This window comes from Nuphar pumila, chromosome 17 (assembly GCF_984573655.1).
Source record: "Nuphar pumila chromosome 17, dmNupPumi1.hap1.1, whole genome shotgun sequence".
Lineage (NCBI taxonomy): Eukaryota > Viridiplantae > Streptophyta > Magnoliopsida > Nymphaeales > Nymphaeaceae > Nuphar > Nuphar pumila.
This window is the reverse complement of record NC_143265.1, coordinates 30,009,321-30,036,053: the sequence shown is the minus strand read 5'-3', so window position 1 is coordinate 30,036,053 and position 26,733 is coordinate 30,009,321. Positions and strand designations below refer to the sequence as shown.

The 26,733-nt window shown below is 39.4% G+C and overlaps 1 protein-coding gene across 1 annotated transcript; it reads left to right on the top strand.

Annotated features, from left to right (window-relative positions):
* Window positions 1-352: 352 nt before the first annotated feature.
* Window positions 353-26,733, top strand: LOC149811851 (uncharacterized). Its single transcript, XM_089993349.1, has 4 exons — window positions 353-376; window positions 3,118-3,359; window positions 24,655-24,900; window positions 26,366-26,733. Exons 2-4 carry the CDS (start codon window positions 3,147-3,149, stop codon window positions 26,618-26,620), a joined length of 714 nt encoding a protein of 237 aa, XP_089849475.1. The 5' UTR covers window positions 353-376; window positions 3,118-3,146; the 3' UTR covers window positions 26,621-26,733.

The window sequence follows — 26,733 nt, the reverse complement described above, 5'->3', positions numbered from 1 at the left end:
GACTAAAGGACATTCAGATATTTCATATATTTCAGATTTTTCTAAATTAGTTATTGAGCCTATCATTTTCTCATCACACACACAAGAGAGAGAGAGAGAGAGAGAGCGAGGGAGAGAGAGAGAGAGAGAGGTCCTAATTGGGAGGTACGGATTTCTTCTCCTATTTATCTCGATGTTTTGATGGATTTTTCATAGATGATTAGATGTTATTTTTCAATAGAATTTTCGTTATTTTTTCTTTTTTTTTGCCTAGAAATTTGTTGTTTCTGAAATAGTTGGAGTGATTCGAGCGGGCACTAACTCCCTTAAACCCTAGTGGGGGTTTGATATGACCAAGTAGAATTTCAGTGGTTTTACGCCGATTTAGTGAACGTTGGTGGGTCTTCCAATGATTCATTTTGCATTGCCTCTTCTCGAAATTTATACGATTGTTGCACGTTTTGGTTCTTTTTGTAAAATAGTTTTTTTAATATTAATGGAATCATAAAATCAAACTTTGCATCCAAGTTCTATGGAGACATTGTGACCGATTATTTTGTACTTTTGTTGAGATTACATTCTAGCCATGGTAATAAATTTTATTTAACTTTTTTTATACCTATTTATGATAAGTTATTATAAATTTTTGTTCTGCGTAGGTGACTGAACTTCGCCATGATTATTTTAGTAAAAAAAATGCCAAATTCACACACACACACACATGACGTGCACTAACAGCTCCTACCAAACAAGGGGAGCCCCACTTTGTGCACATAATGTTCGAAAGTTGTGGACTGTGTTTATGGATTTCCTGTCATGGAGATTTTGCGAGATGGTAGATACCATAGTCACCAATAACCTACATTCTGTGCAGTTAAAAGCCGTTCTTAGTCGCCCTAAGCGGTTCAGCGCCTAGTCTTTTGGGTCTATGTAGTACTTAAAAATGACAGCATAATAAATTTTGAAAAAGAAAACTTTAGAAAAGGGGGTGGGGTGGGGGATAAATTTTTGGGCCTGTTTGGAATCTAGGAACTGGGATAGGAGTTAAGAGTAAGGGGTAAGGGTGTGTAGGGGGTGGGGGTCCGTGGGTGGGGAGTGTTTTAAACCGCAATCTCCCTTTTTCTGGACTTTTTACTCTCTCTCTCTCTCGTTTGCCGACGAGGAAGAAGAAGGGGAGCCAGACCAGGTACGACTCTCTCTCTCTCACCCCCCAGCTCTTCCCTCTTCTCTCCCCTTCTTCTCTCAACCCCCTTCTTTTCCTCTCCCGTCACCCCTCTTCTTTTTCTTTTTCTCCTCTGTTCCTCTCTTCTCATTCTTCTTCTTTTCCGGCTGAGTGAGAGAGAGAGTGAGAAAGAGAGATTATATATATGTAAGTTTTATGGTCATGTAAGCATGTTATGAATTTTGCTTTCTGAATTATGTCTATATTATGAATTTTGTGGTAGCAATTTTCTGTTTGCGTGCTTCGATAAATGCATGTTTCTGTGAAATTTTCTGTTTAGCATATTCTTTTTTTTTTCAATGCACGATGATGTTAAAACATGATTTTTGTTGTTTACAGATTACTTTCTTAGTTGCTTGGCTGAAAGCATGTGTACTTATTTGATATATACATGAATACATCTTAATAAGCTGATCTTATTAGTTATATATAGCATACATGTTATTCTTTGTCTATTCCTTATTGTTGATTAATTTTATGTTGCATACATGTTTGTTATTAATTTTAGCAGTTCATTTATATATTTTGTATATTTTTTTATATTCTTTTAATTGGGATACTGCCTAGTCCTCGACTAATCTTTTTAAGGGCTCACTGCCTAGTCACCGCCTACTGCTTTTGACTACATGGCCTACATTTCTTGAAAATATTGTGGTATCTTCTATTTTTTGAAAGAAAAGAAAAAAAAACTACTAAATATATTCAGCATTCTAGAAAATTACTTGTTTTTTTATGTTTATATTTGAAGAACATATTTTCTTATTCCTTGTTTCTTATATTTTGAAGATTTTTTCTCAAATCTCCTAAGGGAATACCTCATTGGAAAACGATGAGACTGATGCCGACAACTATGTTAGATGCATGTGTTTTAGCCATAGTCACAAATATCAGTATCGGCTATATCTTGGCGAGTTTATTTCTCTCGATATTATAGGTTTGGTGATAAATCTCAAAAATATCTCTGGAAGATCTCAGGGCTTAAAAAAATAAAAAATATTTAAAAATAACAAAAATAAGTAAGAAACTATCATGTTTAGATAATAAAATACATATATAATAAAAAGATAAGTAAAAAATGCAAAATAAAGTAGAAAAGCATGCTTAAGATGTAGAAAATAAATAAAAAAAGTAACAATAATTGATAATATCACGATATTCTCACGATAATACCACGCTATCATCAAATTGGCAATATTTTCAAAGTATCGTGATATTTTCAAAATATCGCGATATTTTACCTATAATATCATTCATCGAAAATACAGAGATAATATCGCGATATTTTGAAAATATCGCTGATATCTATGACTATGGTTTTAGCATGTTTAACCATATGTTGGCTCTATCGGTAAGCAGAAAAGCCCGTTTTTCTTTCCCATTATTTTCGTTTGCCCAACCTCTTCTTGATTAAAATTTCTCATCATTATGGTGATCCCTTGCCTTTATGTGCTTTTACTTGTGACAATATTCTCTTGGAGTGTTTGTATGTTCAGATCTTATATATGAGGAATTGGATATGGCATGGGCCCACGCGATGATCTGAGCTATCCAAATGCTGATTGTTGACCCAACCTGAGTTTTTGGTCAAAGATAGGCATGATTTAGGTCCCCTCTCCTAAACCCTTCTTTCAGCATTTAAGAACAGAGGCATTCAAAGACACCCTTAGAGTTTGACCTAAGGGCAAAAGAAGGCTCATATTTTTGGTATATTTTGTAGGAATAACCTTTCCTCAATATGTGCATATGAACTCTTAATCTTTGTGATTATGTACGTTAATTTATTACATCTTATTCTTTGGGCTTCTGTTTTTTACTCAACTGGAGATTACTGGCACATTCTTACTATTAAGTTCTTATTGTTCAGATCTACCTGTAAAGGCACATTGAAGCCACTCTCTTTTCTTTGTTGTCATTAGTTGGTTGCATAATTAAGCATGAGTTAAGGATGACTTCTCTTCACATTAATGCTTGCTCGCCTCATGTGAGGATCAAAGGTCCTGTGTGCTTCTTTTCAGCTTCAAAGTCACTCAGGTATGCAACCAAGCACATCCACGTTCTTAAAGCTCAAAGAAGACTAGTTTGTGATGCATCAAGGAGCCAGAGATGCACACCAGTATGTGTGTTTGGTCGTGGAGGAAATCCAGGGAAAGAAAATGAGGTATTTTTTCTTCATATACCCTTATTGTGGTCAACTTCCTATTGTGAGAGATGTGTGAGTTTGTAAAATAGCTATCTGGAAGGTATTGCCTTCTGTGAAAGAGTGTTTTCTGCTGATCTATCAAATCATCATTCAAAAAATTACCATGCAAGAACCTTACTGTAAAATGGTTTAAAGTTTTCGATGTGTAAAATATTATCTTCCTTAAAACAGTGAGTTGTTTTTATACAAACTACACAGCCCACAGTCTGTTGTTAAGATGTCAGGCAGTTTCATGTGGAGGTAGCTTTCAGTATTTTGTATATCTGATTTGCGATCTCTTTTAGGTGACAAATCTATCAGCAGGAAGTTCAAAATTATGAGGTCAAATACTGATGTAAGAATAGAGCAAGAGATATTGTTCTTGCATTGCTATTGTCTATGATCTTGTATAATATATTGTTCTTGAATCTTGCTACTGTTGAATTGCTATTCTTCTTTAACAGTCTATTTAATGTTGTCATTGTGGGTGATCACAATTCTTGTAGTTCATGTATATTGTTGCAACTTGGTTTGAGAAAAGATAAAAAGTCTATTCACAATTAGCCCTAATCACCCTTAAGTAGTGATTAGGGTCAATAAAGAAAATTACAAAAGAGACCATTAAAAGTTAAAATATAAACAAGACCACCTGATAACTTTTCCGATTTCCAATAAACCCCTCACGATAATAACTCTCAACATTCCCCCTCAAGCTGGAGCATAGATGTCAATCATGCTCAGCTTGTTACAACACTTTGAGAATTCTGCGATAGGAGCTACTTGATCTTCTGAAGAAACATGAACAATTGATATATTTCCCACTTGAACCATATCCCGAATATAATGACAATCTATCTCAATATGCTTAGTCCTCTCATGAAATACAGGATTATTAGCAATATACGTGGCTGCCTTGTTATCACACATCATCTTCATAGGCAGAGAAACCTTTATGCCCAATCCGGTAAGCATAGATTTTATCCAAATCATTTCAACAGCAGTTTGTGCCATGACCCTATATTCTGACTCAACACTTGATCTTGCTACTACAACTTGTTTCTTGCCTCTCCATGAAACTAAGTTGCCACCAACAAAAACACAGAACCTTGTAGTAAACTTCCTATCATCAACAAACCCTGCATAATCAGCATCAGTATAACCAACCACATCAAGATTTGCCCCTTTTGTAAACAATAGACCTTTTCCTGGAGATGTCTTCAGGTATTTAAGAACCATTATAGCTACCTCCCAATGAACTTTTCTTGGTTTATCCATGAATTGACTCAACTTGCTAACAACAAATGATATGTCAGGTCTAGTTATAGTAACATAGAGAAGTTTACCAATGAGAGTCCTATAGGACTTACTATCAACTGCCTCAGATTGCTCGTTATACAAGAGTAGTTTAGGATTCATGGGAATAGTGGCTGGTTTTGCACCAAGCATCCCTGTCTCTTGTAAAAGATCAAGCACATATTTTCTCTGAGAAAAAACCATACCTTTTCTATTTCTTGCTACTTCGATTCTCAAGAAGTACCTGAGAGGACCCAAATCCTTTGTAATAAAGTATTTCTGCAGATATGCCTTGGTGCTTGAAATCTCCTGCTCATTATCTCCAATTAAAATTATATCATCAACATAAACAACCATAATCACAAAACCTTTAGAGCTATTCTTTATGAACAAAGAATGGTCTGATGGTGACCTCTGGAAACCAAATTTAGACATCACCTCAAACAATTTGTCAAACCATGCACGTAGGCTTTGCTTTAGGCCATATATTGCCTTTTTGAGTTTGCACACTTTGCCACACTCCCCCTGTCGTTCGAAGCCAGGCGATTGTTGCATGTAAACCGTCTCAGATAGATCCCCATACAGAAAAGCATTCTTCACATCAAGCTGAGTCATACTCCACCCATGATGAACAACCACAGAAATAACTAAGCGTATAGTGCCCATTCTGGCTACGGGAGAGAAAGTATCAAAGAAGTCTACCCCATATGTTTGGGTGTAGCCTTTGACGACTAGACGAGCTTTGTGTCTCTCCAAAGTGCCATCAAAATGATATTTAATAGTATACACCCACTTACAACCAACAATGTCGGCATCAAAAGGAGGATCAACAAGCTCCCAAGTCCCTTGAGAAATCAAGGCGTCCATTTTTTCTTGCATTGCTTGTTTCCATTGAGGATCTAATAAAGCCTGTTGATGATTGATAGGATTGGAGATGGCAGATAAAGCAGATAGAAAGTTTTGCATGCTCTTTCCAATCCTTTCTGTGGACACAAACTTTGAAATTGGGTGCAGAGTACACTGACGCGTGCCTTTTCTCAGGGCTATGGGCAAATCATTTTCGATCTCAGGATCTGCTCTACGATCATCAGGATAAGCACTAGAATCATCAACATGATCAGGATCACTGACTGCAGGAGAAGAAGATGATGAAGGGCCACAAGAGGAGGCTTGACGGCGAGTATACACCAATGGAGGATCATGGAACCGAGTTGAAGATGGATCAGAACATAATGAAGGCAACAAAGGAACTGACTCCAAAGGAATGGGTAAGGGAAAAGATTTGGACATATCAGGATTCACACGAGATGCGCACAACGAGAAGTAAGGAATGGTCTCAAAGAATGTGACATCCGCACTGATATACTCTTTACGAGCAATGGGGTCAAGACATTTGTACCCTTTTTGGTTTTTTGGATACCCAAGGAAGACACACTTAGTTTCGTGTGTAGCTAGTTTGTCCCTAGTAGGTCCAAGTTTTTGCACAAAACAAACACAACCAAATACCTTAGGAGCAACTTTGAACAAAGAACAATCAAGATAAAGCTGTCTCATAGGAATCTTGTCATTAAGAGCACTAGAAGGCATTCTGTTAATAAAGTAACAGGAAGTAAGAAGGGCATCTCCCTAAAAAGAAGCTGGCATGTTTGTTTGAATCATAAGGGTTCGAGTTACTTCTAAAAGGTATCAATGTTTTCTTTCAGCTACCCCATTTTGCTGAGACGTATGGGCATATGAAAATTGGGGGCGAATCCCATTATCCCTATAAAATTGTAATAGTTTACTAGATTTGAATTCAAGAGCATTATCAGTGCGAACAATTTTAACAATGAAACCAAATTGAGTCTTTATTTCAAGAATAAAAGATTGGAGAATACACAGGACTTCAGATCTCTCCTTTATTAAAAAGACCCAAGACACTCTAGAGTAGACATCAACAATGATAAGGTAATACTTGGACTGAAACCTATTAGGAACCCGACTAGGCCCCCAAACATCAACATGAATTAAATCAAAAGGACTTTGACTAGAACAACTCTGACTTAAAGAAAAGGAATTACGATGATGCTTGCCCAACTGACATGCTTTACACTGAAAGGACGCTGTAGGAGAGACCTGTGGAATGACTCTTCGAAGCTTGGAAAGAGAAGGATGACCCAATCTGAGATGCCATTGGTAGGAATTAGAACTCGATTTCACACACGAAGTTGCTACTCCAACTGGTTATGTAAGAGAGTAAAACTCCCTCCTCATGGCCTCCACCAATCTTCTTCCCACACAGCAAATCCTGAAATACACAAGAACCCGGGTCAAATATAACTCGACAATTTAGTTCTTTTGTAAGTTGGCTTACGAATAATAAATTCTTAGGAAACTGTGGAGCATGGAGAACATGTTGAATCCGTAATGTAGGGATAAGATGCACATCTCCTTGCCCCACCATTGGGGATAATCTACCATCTGCCAATTTAACATGACGAGGGAAAGATGTATGAACCAGTGCAGAGAAACTATGTGAATCTCCACAAAAGTGTCGAGAGGCGCCAAAATCAATAATCCATATCTTACCCCCATCATCCACCTGAGTACCCGCAAAGCATGCCACATCAGTCACTACAGTAGAGGCAGACACATGCAGAACTATGAGAAAGAAGCTGATCATATTCTGCATGACTGAGAGTAATCGTATTGGTTGAAGAAGTAGGCACAAGTTCAGTGATGAAAGAGACAACCTGAGCTGTTGCTTTGGGGAACGATAATGAGCTCTAAGGGCGACTTCTAGGGTTCTTATCCCAACACCGATCCTCAAGGTGCCCCTGCTTGCCACAATATGTACACTGAAGCCTACTACGACCTCCACTGCCTCTTCCACGACCTCTGCCTCTGGAAGAACTAGATAAACCATGCCCTCGTCCACCAGTGACAACAAGAGCTGAAGTCTGAGAGTCCCCATGAGGCGGAGGAAGGGTAACAGCAAGACAACTTCATCGGTTGTAGGCATCAGCTAGAGTAGGGATCTTAGTATCAGATTTCATATCTGCTATAGCATTAACAGGAGAGAGAGAGAGAGAGAGAGAGAGAGAGAGAGAGAGAGAGAGAGAGAGAGAGAACACAATGGCTGGGGCGGCTCACAATGCTCGACCTCCAAGCCCTAACCATATTATATAATCAACAAGAATACAACTATCCTTGTAATATCAGAGATATTACAAGGATGCCATTAATGAAAGTAAAACATCATGTGTTTCATTAACATACCATGCGTATGGATCTGGATCCAGATCCATACGCAAGCTATATTTTAACACCCTCCCTCAAGTTGTACGTGATTTTGGATCATGTACAACTTGCTCTTCAATAGCCAAAATTGACGTCCCGTTAACCCCTTGGTAAACAAGTCTGCCACTTGATCTTCTGTTCGAACATGACGTAGTTCTATCTCCTTCATCTCGACTTTCTGCCGTATGAAATGTTGATCAATCTCAATGTGCTTCATTCTGCTATGCTGGATAGGATTACATGCAATGTTTATTGCGCTTTGATTGTCACATAGAAGAAAAGATCGAGTAATTGTCTCCCCAAGATCACTCAATAAGTGTCTAATCCATGTGGCTTCTGCCGTGCCTGCAACCATCGATCTGTATTCAGCCTCTGTACTCGATCGTGCCGCTGCCTTTTGTTTTCTGCTGCTCCAGGACACTAAATTGTGTCCAATATATACACAATATCTAGAGACAGATCGTCTCTCATCTGGATCCCCTGCCCAATCTGCGTCTGTATAAGTGATGAGTTCATGTCCTCTATGCAAATTATCGTTCTTGCGATAAACAAGTCCGTCTCCTATAGTTCCTTTTAAATAACATAGAATGCGCTTCACAGCTTCCATATGACCCTCCGTTGGAGCATGCATAAACTGGGATACCTGATTGACAACATAAACTATATCAGGTCTGGTAAAGGTCAAGTACTGTAACATTCCCACGAGACTTCTATACATTGTAGGGTTGACACAAAGATGACCATCTTTAGAGCTCAGTCTTTGGTGTAATACACTAGGAGTACTGACTGGTTTGCAATTCGTCATCCCGGCTCTTTCTAGAAGGTCAAGAGTGTATTTTTGTTGCATGAGTGTCAATGTGTCTTGTTGTCTGTCAACTTCCACACCAAGAAAGTACCTCAACTCCCCTAAATCTTTCATTTTGAAAGTTTTCATTAAAAACTGCTTCATGCCTTGCACATGATTATCTGAACTCCCAGTGATCACAATGTCATCAACATATATAAGAAGTATAACAATGTCCGCCTTTTGGCAAATAAAAAGGGAATGATCCAGAGAGCATCTTCTAAAACCATAACTCTGAATTTGCATAGAGAAACTTTCAAACCAGGAACGGGATGCCTGTTTCAACCCATACAGAGATTTCCTTAGTTTGCACACCCAGGCAGTAGGGTCCTTCTCGGCATAACCAGGAGGTTGCTCCATATACACTTCTTCCTTTAAAGTTCCATGCAAAAATGCATTTTTAACATCCATCTGGCTAAGGCTCCAACCTCGATCGACTGCTAGGGATATGATGACACGAATAGTACCCATTTTGACTACCGGACTAAAAGTTTCATCGTAGTCTTCACTATATTGTTGTGTGAATCTTCGAGCAACAAGTGGTGCCTTATATCTATCAATGCTTCCTTCAGGCTTATATTTTGTTTTATAAACCCATTTTGAGCCAACTACATTCTTTCCTTCTGGCCGAGGGACTATTTCCCAAGTCTGGCATTCATGAAGGGCTTCCATTTCTTCATTCATAGCTTCAGTCCAATGATGGGATTGAAGAGCTTGAGTAAAACAAGTGGGTTCAGCCTGTTTTGTGAGCTGAGACATAAACAACTGGAAATCAAGAGAGAAGGTCTCATAACTCACCCATCGTTGAATAGGATGCTTAATGCGTGACGGCCTCTAAGCCGGATCATTGGCGATGCTTTCCACATACCTCGGCTCTGTATTTTTGTCCCGTCTAGTGTATACCTGTCCAGAGAAGTGTTCTACTGGGGTTGGCTCAACTGGAGATGATTCAACATGTATTTGTGAGTCATTCAACTCCCTACTCAAGTCGAAGGAAGGACAACTTGTCTGACATGTTTCTCCTGTATTAGCAAAAAGATTTGCGCTCATCCATGGATCATATACTTCTAATTCTCGAGATGGCACCGCTGCAGAGTCATTGACCTGAAAATTTTGTTCGTCAAAAACAACATTTCTGGAGGTCCTAATACGTTTTGTAGTAGGATCATAGCATCGATAACCTTTGTATTCATCTGCATACCCAACAAATCTGCACTTGACAGCCTTGTCCTGAAATTTATTTCGCAGAGATGAATCAATATGTACATAACATATACAACCAAAAGCACGCAGCTGATCGTAAGAGGGATGTTGCCCGAATAAAGTATAATAGGGAGATTTACGATCCAAAAGTGCCATAGGAAGACAATTTATGATATAAACAGATGTGTGAAAAACTTCTGTCCAGAGACTAACGGGCACATTGCTATCATGTAACATGCTCATCGCGCTCTCAACAATATGCCTGTGTTTCCGCTCTGCAACCCCATTTTGTTGAGGAGTATGAGGGCAAGAAACCTGTCGACTTATTCCTTTATCCCGAAGAAAGGCAATAAACTCGTTCGATGAATACTCTCCTCCACCATCACATTGGAAATGCACAATATCACAAGCAAACTTTGTTTTGACCATCGAATGGAATTCCCGAAATATTTGAAAAACTTCATGTTTGTGTTTTAAGAAATATATCCAAGTATAACGGGAATAAGAATCAATAAGGATAACATAGTAACGACTGCCAGAAAGAGAAGGAATAGGTGCGGGTCCCCAAACATCAGAACAAATAATCTCAAATGGCTTTGAAGCTCTTTTATTTATAATATGAAAAGGAAGAACATGACTTTTGCAGAGTTCGCATGAGGAACATTTATTATTATTATCAGAAAATGAACATAAACTAGACTCTGGAAGGAGACCATCAGATACAAGGTTTTTAACGAAACCTCGATTATAATGTCCCAAACGACTATGCCAAATATCTGGCTTATTACAATGAGATGAATTAAAAACTGCCAATGAAGGAAAAAACAAAGACTCTGAAGGCGAAGACACTGAATAATGCTTGGACGACTTCAACTGGAGAACTGGGACTGAAGACGAAGACACTGAAGGAATCTCCTTGAAGACGTACATGTTTCCTTGTCGCTCCCCCTTAGCGAACGTCTCCTTCGCTCGTAGATCCTTAACATAAACAGAAGAGGGAGTAAATTCGACAGAAGAATTCATATCGTCAACAAGTTTAGCTACAGAGACAATGTTCTTTTTAATATTAGGAGCAAGAAGGACATTCGACAAGTGAAGTGAGGACTTTGACATAGGGATATGTGCATTGCCAGTATGGCTAATGGAGTGATAAGTTCCATCTCCCGTAACTATACTACCTTTTTCAAAATAAGGCAATAAGTGAGATAACTTACCCGCATTACCCGTAACATGCGTGGCGGCACCTGAATCAACATACCATTCGCCTTGTTCATTTTGCTTGATCGTCATCTGTGACAATGCTGATAACAAAAGTTGTTGCACATCTGTGGATGACCCTTTTGTGTCCACAGCAGTAGCGGATTTATTTTCAATTTTGTTTATTTTTCCTCTATTCTGTAGGTTGAACCAACAATCAGCTTTCAGATGTCCTCTTTTGTTACATAGGAAACAAGTGGGCACTCTCCTCTGATTCCCTGTGTTAAAACCCCCTGAAATATTAGGTGTAGGCAAGATGCCACGTCCTCCCTGCCCAAAACGTCCGCGGCCTCTGCCTCCTTGATGCCCTCCATTCCATCGTCCAAAACCTACAGAAGTGTCCATGGCCAAAACTGAATGAGGACGAGTTGATTCATTTCCTTCTGCCCTTTGCTTCATAACCATCTCATGCTGGAGAAGTTTCGCTTGGAGGTCGTCAAAAGTGGGCAAGTGAGGAAGGCATGATAAAACTGTGGTAAACATGTCAAAGTCAGGACCCAATCCATTGAGGAGTTGTTGAACTTTATCTTTATCTGCAATAGCACTTCCAACAACAGCCAATTGATCAGTAATACTCTTCAAGCGGCCTATGTATTCCATGACTGTCATGGAGCCTTTCTTCAAACTTTGAAATTCATTTTTTAAGAACATAACTCGGGATTCTGATATCTGAGAGTAAGTCTGTGACAGTTTGCTCCACAGATCCGCCGCAGTGCAATCATCTGAAATAGTAACCAACACTTCTTGAGAAAGTGTTGACGTAATATAAGCAACTAAAGACTGATCCCGCTTCCTCCAAACTGTATATTCTGGATTCTTAATGGAAATGGTAATTGTGTCACCTTTCTCATCCTTGGTTTCCTGCAAAATAAGCCGTGGTGGTATAGGGACTAAACCATCCAAATGTTCATCGAGATCCTGACTTCGTATAAAAGGAAGGATTTGCCTTTTCTACGTCAAAAAATTAGAATGAGTAAGTTTTTCTGTAACAAGCTGACTCAAGAAATTGGCAGAGGGACCGGATGATGAAGACGAAGAGTAATCCATATCAGTAGAATAATGAATGAGCAAACAAGATGAATGAAAAGAAATAAACAGATTTAAGATCACTCAATTAATCAGAAACACTGTAATAAGGCAGATACTTGTACGACCAAGCAAGGCTGCACAAAGAACACTAAAACAACAATGAAGGAAGGAAAGGAAATTTAAGGAATCAGAACTGATTTGAAAAAAAAAAAAATGAGAACCAACACAGATGATAGAGTAACGCTGAAAAGAGAGAACTTAGGATGAACACAGTCGATGAGCACGCCGAAGGAGGAAACGCTGTTTCAGAAAGGGGAGATCACGCTGCTGCTATTCCAGAGAGTCTTCACGCTGAAGGAGGAACACAATGCTGCTGTTCCAGAAATTTCAGAAGAGGAAACGCTGTTAGGATGAACACGCTAGTGCTGTCAGGTGGAACACGCAGAAGAGGGTTCTGCTGTTTCAGAAGAGGAGGAAACATTGTTAGGATGAACATGCTACTGCTGTCAGGTGGAACACGCAGAAGGGAGTTCTGTTGTTCACGCACAAGGGAAGATCACGCTATTTCAGAACTTCTTCAAGCACAGGGAGTTCTGCTGTTCACGCTGAAAGAGGGTACACTGTTTCAGAAGGGGAAGATCACGCTGCTGTTCACGCTGTAAGAGGATGCGCTGGGGAAGATCAGGCTGCTGTTCACGCTGAAAGAGGATACGCTGCTTCAGAAGGTCTTCACGCACAGGATGGCCTACGCTCTGATACCATATCAGATTTCATATCTGCTATAGCATTAACAGGAAACAGGTAGAGAGAGAGAGAGAGAGAGAGAGAGAGAGAGAACACAATGGCTGGGGCGGCTCACAATGCTCGACCTCCAAGCCCTAACCATATTATATAATCAGCAAGAATACAACTATCCTTGTAATATCAGAGATATTACAAGGATGCCATTAATGAAAGTAAAACAACATGTGTTTCATTAACATACCATGCGTATGGATCTGGATCCAGATCCATACGCAAGCTATATTTTAACACTTAGAGCCAGTAAGCATTTGCACCTTGGCTACTGAGTAATCAGTGATAAAGCTGCCTCTGATTTGCAGACTTTGTCGAGAAAACTGAGAAGGAATGGAATGGAAGGGGAGAGGAGAGAGAAGAGAACTCGTTCTTTTCTGGGAATCGACAACCACAATCTTTTTTCTTTTTTTGTGGCTGCACTAAAACATCATTAAGATAAATAGGTTTACAATTCTTTTACATGGACAAAACTGCCCTGTGTTAGTAATGTATATTGCATTACAATATAAACATACACGTGAACCATATGGATCCTCTACTGGATCCATATCCGATCCATATTCTAATACCCTCCCTCAAATTGTGCATGGGAGTGAACCATGTGCAACTTGTTCTTCAGATACCAGAAACGGTTACTTGTGAGACCTTTTGTGAACATATCAGCGACTTGGTCTTCTGAAGACACATAAACTGGTTCAATCTTTTTGTCTGCTACCTTTTGTCTAATGAAATGTTGGTCAATCTCAATATGCTTGGTTCGACTGTGATGAACATGATTGAACGCAATTTGTATAGCACATCTATTATCACACATGAGAGTCGAACTTGAGATACTCTCTCCCATCACTGTAAGTAGATGCCTAATCCAGGTCACTTCTGCTGTGGTGGCTGCCATAGATCTATATTCTGCCTCTGTGCTTAGATCTCGCCACAACTTTCTGTTTTCTGCTACTCCATGAGATGAGATTGCTTCCAATAAAAACACAGTATCCTGAAACAGACCTCCTTTCATCTGGGTCCCCTGCCCAGTCTGTATAGGCCAATATGTCATGTTTCGGTGTCACCCATGAAGATTGTACATATGTGAGTCCATCACCCACCGTGCCTTTTAGATAGCGAAGAATACGTTTGACGGCATCCATGTGACCAGTCTTTGGTTCATGCATGAACTGAGATACTTGATTTACAAAATATACAATGTCTGGTCTAGTAAAGGTAAGGTACTGTAACATGCCCACTAAACTGCGATACTTGCTTGTATCAGGATATAACTCACCATCACAAATACTGAGTTTTTGATTGACAACACTGGGTGTAGGCACAAGTTTTCAATCTGTCATTCCTGCTTTGGCTAGAAGATCAAGAGTGTATTTGTGTTGAGTTAATGACATTTTTTCATCCTGTCTGTCCACCACTACACCAAGAAAATATCTTAGTTCTCCAAGATCTTTCTTCTTGAATCGCATACTTAGTAAAACTTTAATTCGTTGAATATGGTCTGGAGCATTATCAGTGATCGCTATATCATCAAAATATATAAGTAAGAAAACCATAGTGGTTCCATCCTTGTATATGAATAGAGAATGATCTAGTTGGGAACGAATGAAATCGTGGTTCTGAATCTCTAAGGAGAAGCTTTCAAACCATGACCTGAAGGCTTGCTTTAAACCATACAATGCTCTGGTTAATTTGCATACATATTCTTTTGGGTCTCCCTCTAGATAACCTTGAGGCTGTTCTATGTAGACCTCTTCTTTTAAATCCCCATGAAGGAATGCATTTTTAAAATCAAGCTGACTAAGGGTCCACCCATGTTCAATTGCCAGGCCAAAGATAATATGAATAGTTCCCATTTTCACCACTGGGCTGAAAGTCTCTATCATAAGTTTGATCGTATTCTTGAGTAAAACCTTTGGCAACAAGACGTGCCTTGTATCGTTCAATGCTACCGTTCGGTTTATACTTAATCTTATACACCCATTTTGAGCCAACAATATTTTTATCTGGGGGATGACCAACTATCTCCCATGTTTGACACTCATGAAGTGCCTCGATCTCTTCATTCATTGCTTCAATCCATTTGTTAGATTGAACAACTTGACAAAACCCAAGTGGTTCCTCGTGTTTTTCAATCTTGGATAGAAAGATCTGAAAATTCATAGAGAAGTTATCATAACTCACCCATTTTTCAATAGGGTTTCTTATCCTGCCTGATCTTCTTGGTGTCTCTCTGTTATTGAATAATGCCACGTGTTCTCCAACAGGTGCATCTGTTTGCTCTCTGGGTCTCCTAGTATAGACATTTCCTTTGTACCTCAAACATTCTGTTTCCGATACCTTATCTAAAGTCGTCTCATCATGTATGCTTTCAGGAGCCAAAATGGTATGTTCAGCAGCATGTGAAATAAGTTCAACACTAAGCCATGGATCATACCAATTAGCAACTGCGTCACCATGTTCACGATTGTGATTTTCTTTATTTTCCAGAAAACTATTTTCATCAAATACAATGTTTCTGAAAATGCTGATCTTCTTATTGCAGTGTCATAGCACCTGTAGCCCTTGTGTTCATCTGCATAACCTACAAATTGGCATATAGAGGCTTTGTCCTGAAATTTAGTTCTCATGGATTTGTCAATATGTACATAACATGTGCATCCGAAAACTCGTAACTCATCATAATCAAGATGTACACCAAAGAGAACATAATAGGGAGACTGATTTTCTATGATAGGCATAGGAAGACAATTTATCACATGAGTGGCAGTGTGAAAAACTTCTGTCCAAAGACTAATAGGCAAGTTACAACCATGCATCATATTCATTGCACTTTCCACAATATGTCTGTGTTTACGTTCAACAATTCCATTTTGTTGTGGAGTGTACGGGCAAGAAACTCTACGATGTATCCCATTATCTTGGAGAAAATCTAAAAATTCTTTGGAAGAATACTCACCACCTCCATTACATTGGAGAATTTGAATATTTTGGGAGAATTGAGTTTTAACGTAGGCATGAAAGTGACGGAAAATAAGAAAAACCTCTGATTTATGTTTCATAAAGAATATCCAGGTAAAACGAGAGAAACTGTCAATAAAAGATACATAATATTTACTTTCAGAAGAGGAAGGATTAAGGGCTGGGCCCCAAACATCAGAACATATTATCTCAAAGGGCATGAAAGCTCTTTTATTTATTTGATGAAAAGGAAGTACATAACTTTTGCAGACCTGACAACTGGGACACATTTTATCCTTCAATGAAGGTGAAACAAACTCTGAAAGAAAACCATTGGACACTGACTTTTCAATAAAGACTTGACCACAATGACCAAGACGAGAATGCCAGAGATCTGGCTTATTACATTTGGATATACTTAGGACGCTTTTAGAGACATGATCAGACTTGGGCTTCAGGACACTGGAGGCTGGATCTTCATTGAAGACATACATGTTTCCACGTCGCTCTCCTTTAGCGAACATTTTCTTTGTTTGAAGATCCTTGACAAAGACAGAAGTAGGAGTAAATTCAACAAATAAATTGGTAGAGTCAACAAGCTTAGAAACAGAGACAATATTTTTCTTTATATTTGGTGCATGAACAACATCAGATAAAAGAATGAATGACTCAGACAAAGGAATGACGACGTTGCCTATGTTTGAAATAGGGTGGTGAGTCCCATCTTCAGTTACAATATTAGATTTACCAAAATAAGGAGTCAAAGTAGAGAACTTACCTGCATTGCCAGTGACATGAGCTGCTGCCCCAGAGTCAACATACCATATTCCATCATCATTCTGTTTCAGATTCAAGTTGGCCATCACAGATAAGAGAAGATCCTTAGCATCATCACTGACCCGAAATGTACCTGCAGTTCCTGATGTAGCAACATTTCTATTGTTTGGCGTTCTATTCCGATTTTGTGGTTTGAACTAGCAGTTGGCTTTGATTTGACCTCGTTTGTTACACTGGTAGCATGTGGGAACATTCTTTGAAAAACTGACAGTGGAATTTGGTGCAGGTAGTAGCCCACGTCCACCCTGGATTGTAGTTCCCCTGCCTCTGCCACGTCCTCCTTGTGCACGATCATCTATCATCCCTGTGGCAAGAACCTCATGTGTAGGTGATTGTCCTGCTGAAGCATCAGACATGCTTTTCAGAGTCATCTCGTACTGAAAGAGTTTGATACATAATTCCTCAAAACTGAGCAACGTAGGCAAGCATAATAAAGAGGTAACAAGAACATGATACTCTGATCCCAGGGCATTCAGTGTCTGCTGCACCTTTTCTTTAACTGACACTGATACCCAACCATGGCTAATTGATCTGTGATGCTTTTGACTTGATTTAATAATTCAATAATGCTCATTGCCCTCTTTTTTAACATCTGAAATTCACGTTTATGAAACAACACTTTAGTCTCTGATATCTGAGAGTAGGTCTGAGCTAAAGCCTCCCACAAAACTTTAGATGTGCAATCATCAGGAATGAAAATCAATACTTCTTGTGACAATGTGGAAGTGATGTACGCGACGAGGGCCTGATCGCGCTTCATCCAAGTAACAAATGCAGGGTTGTGAATAATATTCGGCAATCCTCCGTCCTCTTTGGCTTCGGTTGTGATAAATTCTGGAGGCATTGGAGTGGAGCCATCCAAGTGACCTGAAAGATCTTGACTTCGAATAAAAGGGGCGATTTGCCATTTCCAAGTCAGATAGTTGTTTGTAGTTAGCTTTTCCGAAACTAGCTGCCCCAGGAAATTGGAAGAAAGACCCGAATTGGCTGAAGTATCCATTTGTAAGCTTGTTGACAAAAATCCTTTTTTTTTTTAAACAGAAAGACACTACTGGCTGAAACTGGACTGTTTTATCATAAAGCTGACACAATTGACAGAAATCGGCACAGAGAAAACAATGTCATGACAAGATAAATATATTTTTGTGAGTGTAGACAAAAAAACTTGATAGAAAATGAATGGGAGACGAAAAACAACTGATCTTAAATATGATTTCAGAACTGTGTGAAACTCACAGTAAAACTGAGATAATATTTAGATGAAAGGAACGGGAAAGGGGCAGGCGTGAACAACAGATTTAGAGCTCGGGCAGGTAAAATGAACGAGAATGGGGTAGGCATGACAGGTAAATTCCAGACCAAAAAAAAAAGACGTGATATAAGAATGAAAACTCGAAAAACAGGTGGAGAAGGAAAGAAAACGAGAGGAAAACCAGAAATGATGAATGGAACCAGAAACGATAAAACGATGTGACCAACAGTAATGCGATATTCAGATGAGAGGAAAAGCGAGTCTGGTCTTTTGCAGGAAAAGATGGAACCCGATTGACGTGACTAGGCAGATCACGTGATATGAGAATGAAACTGGAAAGGAACTCGGCTTTTGCATGAAAGGAAGGAGGCAACAAGAAGGGACGACAGCAGATCTGAATATGTTTCAGATCTGCGATAGGGGAACTCAGCAAGTGAAAATAGAAGTAGAAGAAGAAGACAGATGATGACGTTAAAAGGAAAAATAATAACGTGACCTGTCGACGATGAGTGGAAGCTGACCTTTCACATTGACGGAGCAAAGTCTTGACAACTCTTCATGCCCAAAAGCTGCGCCGCTCTGATACCATGATAAAACTGCCTCTGATTGGCAAACTTTGTTGAGAAATCCGAGAAGGAATGGAAGGGGAGAGGAGAGAGAAGAGAACTCGTTCTTTTCTGGGAATCGGTAGCCACAATCTTTTTTCTTTTTTTGTGGCTGCACTAAAACATCATTAAGATAAATAGGTTTACAATTCTTTTACATGGACAAAACTACCCTGTGTTAGTAATGTATATTACATTACAATATAAACATACACGTGAACCATATGGATCCTCTACTGGATCCATATCCGATCCATATTTTAATAATCAGGAGATAATCCTGATAGAAAATGAGGCACCATAGTCTGCTCCTAATGGGTTTTATGATTAGTGCAACAAACTAAGTCACAGGGACTCGGCAAAACAGGTGCTGCACCCTCGTTGATGCGACGCGACGCGACGCGGGTGCGGCACCGGGTGCGGTCAACGCACCCAGGGTCATTTTCGTCTACTTTTCGGCGTTAAAAAAAAATCCCCGATGAAAAGGAGTATTAGGACAATAATCTCTCCTCTCCTCTCCTCTCTTGCTCAGCTCGAGCTCTCTCCTACCGATGCCTCGACGCCCCCGCGCCACCTCCTAGGCTCCTCCTCTCCTTTCGCAGGTACGTACCCTCTCTCGAGGGGCCGAGCCCCCTCTGCGCCCTCTCGCTCTCTTGTTGGGTCGGCAAGGGAGGGGCCGAGCCCCCCCTCTCGCTCTCTTGTTGGATCGGCAGGGGAGGGGCTGAGCCCCCCTGCTCCCTCTGTTTTCGGTAGGGGAGGGGCTGAGCCCCTCCCTGTTTTTGGCAGGGAAGGGGCTGAGCCCCCCCTCTCGCTGTCTTGTTGGGTCGGCAGGGGAGCCCCTCCCCCCTCTCGCTCTCTTGTTGGGTCGGTAGGGGAGGGGCTGAGCCCCCCCTGCTCCCTCGGTTTCGGCAGGGGTGGGGATCGAGCCCCCGTCCCTGCTCCCTCTTATTTCAGGGGAGGGGTTGAGTCCCTCCCTGTTTTTGGCAGGGGAGGGGCAGATCCCCCCTCATTGCTTTTAATTTTATATATATATTTTATATCAAGATAATGCCTGTATAATTGATTTGAAATTTTGAATGTATTTTTTTTATGTTTTTAGGATAAAAATGACGGATAAAGGAAAAGGACTTGCGTCATCCTCATCCCAACATGTGAGTTCTGCTGCTAGTTTTGCTGATCGTTGTAGTGGGATTGATGATGTGGGGCCACTATGGGTACATGTAGATAAACTTGCAAAAACTGGAGAAGGAGGTGGTGGAAACAAGAGATTTCGATGCAAGCTCTTTGTAAGAGATTTTGTTGGGTCTTACACAAGAGTGAATACTCATTTGTTAAAGATACTAGGACATGGCATTTCAGGATGCAGAAAAGTTGACGAGGCAATGCGAAGACAATACAAGAAAATACAAGAAGAATATGAGAAGAGAAAGGTAATGGCCGATTCTTGTGCAGTTAGTATGCCATTTGCAAGCCACCAAGATGCTGAAAAAAAAAGAAAAGTCAATGTAGGAGGTAGAGGAACGATACAAGCAACATTCAATACATATGGGAGAGAAGAATTGGATAGAAAAGTTGGGAGGTATTTTTATTCTAGTCCACTCCCATTTAATGCGGCTAAACTCCTTGTTGGAAGGATTTAGTAACATCCTTGGCAAATTGTAATTTGATTGACTATGTGCCTCCAAGTTCAGAAAAAACACGAACCACACTTCTTGCAGAAGAGAGGGCAAATGTGGAGAGGTTGTGTAGATTAAAAAATATTCATGAGAGCAAAATGGAGTTTCTATTGTGTCTGATGGATGGACAAATATTCAAAAGCATCCACTGATCAGTTTCATTGCTTGTTCGCTTAGTAGCCCAATATTCTTGAAAATAGTTGATGCATCTGGGGAATATAAAAATGCAGAGTATTTGAAGGGATTGTTTATAGAAGTAAAACAAAGTGGGTGATCAGAAAGTTGTACAAATCATTATAGACAACACACCAGTTTGTAAAAGTTCAGCGTTGAGTTTGGAGAGTGAGTACCTTTATATTTTTTGGACTCCCTGTGTAGCACACAACTTAAATCTGGCCCTAAAGAGCATCTGCAACCCCAAAGAAGAAGAAAATTTACAAGCATATGCTTTATATTCATGGATTGAAGATTTAGAAAGAAATGTCAAAAGCATTAGGAATTTTGTTGTTAACCACCATCGTGCTAATGCTATATTTAATAGGCATTCTGACCTGAAATTGTTGAAGGTCGCTGAAACACGTTTTGCATCCATCATTGTGATGGTGAAGATGATTAAAAGAGTGAATAATGCTTTGATTAACATGGTGACTGATGAAAATTGGACATTCTATCGTGTTGATGATGATATTAAGGCTCAAGAAATTAAAAAATTTATTCTTGATGATGAGATTTAAGACAGAGTGATATACTTCCTTCAATTTACGCAACTTATTTGGGAAATGTTAAGAGAAGTTGATAAGGATAAGCCCATGCTTCACAGAGTTTATGAAATGTGGGATAATATGATTGAAAAAATACAAGTTATAGTTTTCAAGCATGAAGAAAAAAATTCTGCATTGGATGATTTAAATTTTTTTAATCATATTCATTCAATTTTAGTCAGAAGATGGGATAAGAGCAACACTCCTTTGCATTGCATGACACATTCTCTTAATCCAAAATATTATGCAAATAAGTGGCAGGCTGGTGGTATTGGTCGTATCCCTCCAAATTTAGACCCAGAGCTATCAAGACATAAAAATATGTGTATGACAAGACTTTTTCCAGAAGCATATCTTTTACATCAAGTCACACAAGAGTTTGAAAAATTTTCATCTTCGAGATTATATGGACCGACATTATTCGTGAGAGAAGAGTATAATATAGATCCTATCACATGGTGGTCAACATTTGGATCAGAAACACCTCTTCTCCAACGTCTTGCATTAAGATTGCTATCGCAGCCTGCTAGTTCATCTTGTTGTGAAAGAAATTGGAGCACATATTCTCAAATCCACAACATGAAGAGAAACAAACTCACCAGCAAGCGTGCAGAGGATTTAGTATATGTTCATTCAAATCTTCGATTACTTTCGCGAACCAATGATGAATACATGTACTAATTTGCTCTCTTAGTTATTTGATTATTTCTTAGTTTTTCATTTAAATATATTTGTATTGTATTTAACATTTTCAAACTGAGTTTATAACGCAGACAAGGAACATCCAAATTTTGGGATGTAAACCCAGAAGAGTGTGACTTCGAGGGAGAACATGATTTCAACATAACAAACATGGATTTAACTGAGCCCAATATTCCTTCTAATGATGCATTTGATGATAAAGAAGAAAATTATTAAGATCAATTACTTCATCAGGATATACTTTGGTATGTAATTTAGTTCTTTTCTGCTTTACTTATTTGATTGATATTTAGGTTGATTTATGTAATTGCTTTACTTATTTGATTGATATTTAGGTTGATATATTGCATCAATGATGATTGATGAATGATATTATGACAATATTAACTGTTAAAGCTTCAAATATATATATATATATATATATATATATATATATATATATATATATATATATATATTTTACATTTTTGCCCCTGCTGCACCTAGGGGTGGCAATTTCTGACACGACCCGCCAACCCGCCTCTTAGGCGGGTTCGGGTTGGGCTTAAGCCAACCCGTTTAATAAACGGGTCGACCCGTGTAACCCGTTTATTAAACAGGTCGGGTTCGGGTTGGGGGTATGCCAACCCGCCAACCCGGCTGACCCGTTTAATAAACGGGTTAGGCGGGTGGGTCAACCCACCAACCCGACCCGCCAACCCGTCTGCCCGACCCGCCAACCCGACCCGCCAACCTGCCTACCCGCCAACCCGACCCGCGAACCTGAAAACCCGTTTACCCGACCCAACCCATTTATTAAATGGGTTGGCGGGTCGTGTCGGGTTACCCGTTTATTAAACGGGTCGGGTTCGTGTTTGCCACAGCTGACCCGTTTAATAAACGGGTCGGGTTCGGGTTGAGGTATGCTGACACGCCAACCCGCCAACCCGACCCGATTGCCACCCCTAGCTGCACCCCCGCACCCTAGGTTTTTGAAAGTGTCGCACCCTCGCACCCGCACCTGCACCTGCACCCATGTGACATATGCAGCAGGGAGGACGAACAGAGCTGAGCCTTTCATAGGCTGATTTAACTAATGCATAATATTGGGAAAGATTCTGGTCACCCTACTGCAGCTGAAATATCTCTTGCTTAACTTATAAAATTCTACTGACATTTTTGTCTTGAGAGTACGCGTCACGTAATGAATCCCACATCTCCTTTACAGTAGAATAGTAAATTAAGCCGTCTGCAATATGTGGTTGAACACTGTTCATAATCCAAGACATAACAATGTCATTATCTTCCTGTCATGTGGCATATTTCTCAGTTTTCTCTGTTGGTTCTTTTTCTAACAGAATATGTTTTCGACAATGTCCTGACACAGACATCATAAAAGTCCTCGACCACCTTTCATAATTATTGTCGTCCAGCTTTACGGACGACCCATAAGAGAAGGGATTAACAAAAGCTTTGTACTCTGCAGACACTTCAGACCTTTGTTCACCATCCCTAGACTTTATTTCAGCCATGGTATTCAGCGTTGACAGTAGCTAGCCAATGAGCAGGATAATAATAATAACCAGAAAATAATCACAAGCAATCTGATAGTAAAGAAATAGATTCCACCTGAAATAAAATCCCTGTCTTGCAATATATATATATATATATATATATATATATATATATATATATATATATATATATATATATATATATATCACAGACGCCACCATCCAGATAATAAATCTGATCACCACTGTAAAAATTAATTTCAGATAACAGAAATTGATTTCAGATCTGAACTTCAACAAAAATTTAATCAGATCTGATTAAATCTGATTCCAACGACAACAAGCACTACAAATTTAACGCCTATCACATCAACACGACTCTGATACGAGCAAATCTGATTCCAACGACAGCAAGCACTACAGATTTAACGCCTACCACATCAACACGACTTTGATACGAGCAACAGTCAGTCAGCCACACCATTCAGATCTGATCCAACATCAACGCTCCATGCTACACGACATCTAGTTACTGCACGATCTCAGATCTGCTCCACCCAATCACAAAATGATTGCTGATCTGATGCAACATGATCATGATGTCAGATCTGCTCCACGCAATCACCACATGATGGTAGATCTGATGCACCACGATCCATCAATATTACTGAGGCGTCATCAACAAGGAGAAAAAGAGGAACACACGATCTAGGGTGTCTAATCAGATCTGCATATTATGCAGAACTAGTCAGATCCCTGGTCGTGAGACAGAGGAAAGAACCTAGGGTTCAATCAGAAGGAAGATCGCACAGACTAGATATAGGCTAGGAGGAGACAAGAAGAAAGAAAGAAACTATGATAAAGGGCGTCAGATTCTCCCAAGAACGAGAGGCTCTGATACCATGTTGCAACTTGGTTTGAGAAAAGATAAAGTCTATTCACGATTAGCCCTAATCACCCTTAAGTGGTGATTAGGGTCAATAAAGAAAATTACAAAAGAGACCATTAAAAGTTAAAATATAAACAAGACCACCTGATAACTTTTCTGATTTCCAATAAACCCCTCACGATAATAACTCTCAACATATATCATACTGTTTATGTGTTAATTTACTATCTGATTCCCAGCCATGTTGTAACATTAATTCTGAAACAACTTTTAGGATATTGTTTTCTGGGTTATAGGTTGAATAACAAATTTTCTGATGAAATTGCCTATGCTTAGGTACTACTGGTTGAAGGCTTCCCTCTTCATTAATCTTGTTATGATTTGAAATTGCTTTTCAGGCTTCTCCATTGAAAGTGCTAGAAAAGTTAATGGGTAGGATCAAGAAGGAACTGACTGTGCAGGACGTATTAAAGGAGCAGAAGAGGATGAAAGAGATAGAATTTGGAGATGATGGTGATGGTGGTGATGCAAAGGGAACAGGTGGAGGAGGTGATGGTTCTGGTGGACCAGAGGATGAAGGATTTGCAGGGGCTTTTGATGAATTTCTGCAAGTGATCCTCGCAGCTCTTGGATTTATGTTCTTGGTAAGCATATGCTTCATTTGTTTCATGACCTATTTGGTCTGCTTGCTAATATTGGTGTCAATTTCTACTACTAATGGCATAGCTTTAGGTCTAGTTGAGATGTAAAAATCAAGAAATATTTCTCAAAATAGCTGAAATTGTCGTTCTTTCTGAATACTTCTTGGTGATTTGAGTTCTAACCAATTGAGTCAAATTTGTTGCTGGATCAGAAGAGCCACCCCATCATTTCAGAGGGGTCTTAGGTTTGAAAGGCCTTAAGTCATGGTTGGGAAGACTCAGATTCCTTTTAATTACTACTAAAGTGCAAAGCTGAAAGTCCCTGAGATTATATGACACTCGGACACTTCATGGGCATGACACAACACCTCATGGGCACAGTCAAACCTGTTTCAGACAATCAACATTATGTCATTAACTTTATATATTTTCTTTTATGATCTTATTTACTATTTCATATTTAAGTGAATTCTTTTTCTTTTAAATTTTTTCATCAATTACATTACATTTCATTACTTGATGTTCCTAATTATAGCGGTTTAGAATTGTTGTTTTATACAGACAGACACATACATACATCTATGTGTGTGTACAGCCGTGTCCTTGTGTCCTAATTATTAAAAGTTATCAAATTGTAACAAGTGAATCCCCATTGTGTCCCGCTCCTGCATCTGTAACCATGTGACATAGCTCTGAGACGACCTTGGAATGCAAGAGAAAAGAAATCGGTAGTTATTAGGAAGCATCAGATGAATCCAACTGGAAATATTTGGGAGCATGAACGCAAATCAGGTGAACAATATAGAAAACCATTATAGATGCTTCCTTGTAATGGAAGGTAGATGGGATTACAAAGGAGAACATGCCTTGAAGTAAGTCTGTCTTGCTTTGAAGGAATCTCAATCCTTTGAGGAGAAGCAATTTCTTCAAAACAATTTCCAAGTATGGAAAATTTTAGCAGAAATACTGTGCTTTTCATTTTGAAGAAGTACGTGCTCCTTAGATTTTGTTCGTGTTTGTGTGATGTTTTTCCTATTCTTAGAAGTACTTTGTTGTACCAATGCAGCAGCTGCAATACTATTGACACTACTGTTGCTTTGTACCTGCTGATCCTTTGTGCAGAAAAATATTACTTTAAACCATGTATTTGCATGAGACTTGCTTCCATTCTAAGTTCCCACCAAACCTTTGGGGCTATGTTGATTATATTTTCTGAAACTCCCAACTTTTCACATTACCCTTATCCAGTTGGGAGTACAAAATACTGAAAATTTTTCATGGGGTGCCATGGGGATGTCTGGGATCATTGATACAGCTGTGCATCATAAGATGCTCCTCTAAACAGGAGATTCTGCTGTCTTGGACAGGCAAGTAAACTGGGAGTATTGATAAGGTCTAGATTGTTGCGGCATGTCACTGAAGCCTAGCCGTACAAGTTTGATGTTAATATGTGCTTCTATTTATGCAGTATTATTACATCATAAATGGGGAGGAATTCAGCAGGCTCGTAAAAGATTATATCCGGTTTCTTTTTGTGCGAAGAAAAAGCGTCCGGCTAACACGAGCCATGGATAGATGGGAATCATTCCTTGAAAACTTTAGTAGTAAGGGAGAAGTAAGGAGGGATTGGCTTGAGCAGGAAATTCTTGCAACACCAACTTGGTGGTATGATCCAGAATGGCAAAACCAGGAAAAGTTGCGCCGGAGAATGTTCTCTTCATAACTTGCTTGCAAGTACATTTTGAATTATCTTAGACAATGCAAATCTGGATGGGGCTTTTGGCAGGCAAGTTGCCAACTATTTATGCTTAAAGAATTATGTTTTAAATTTCACAG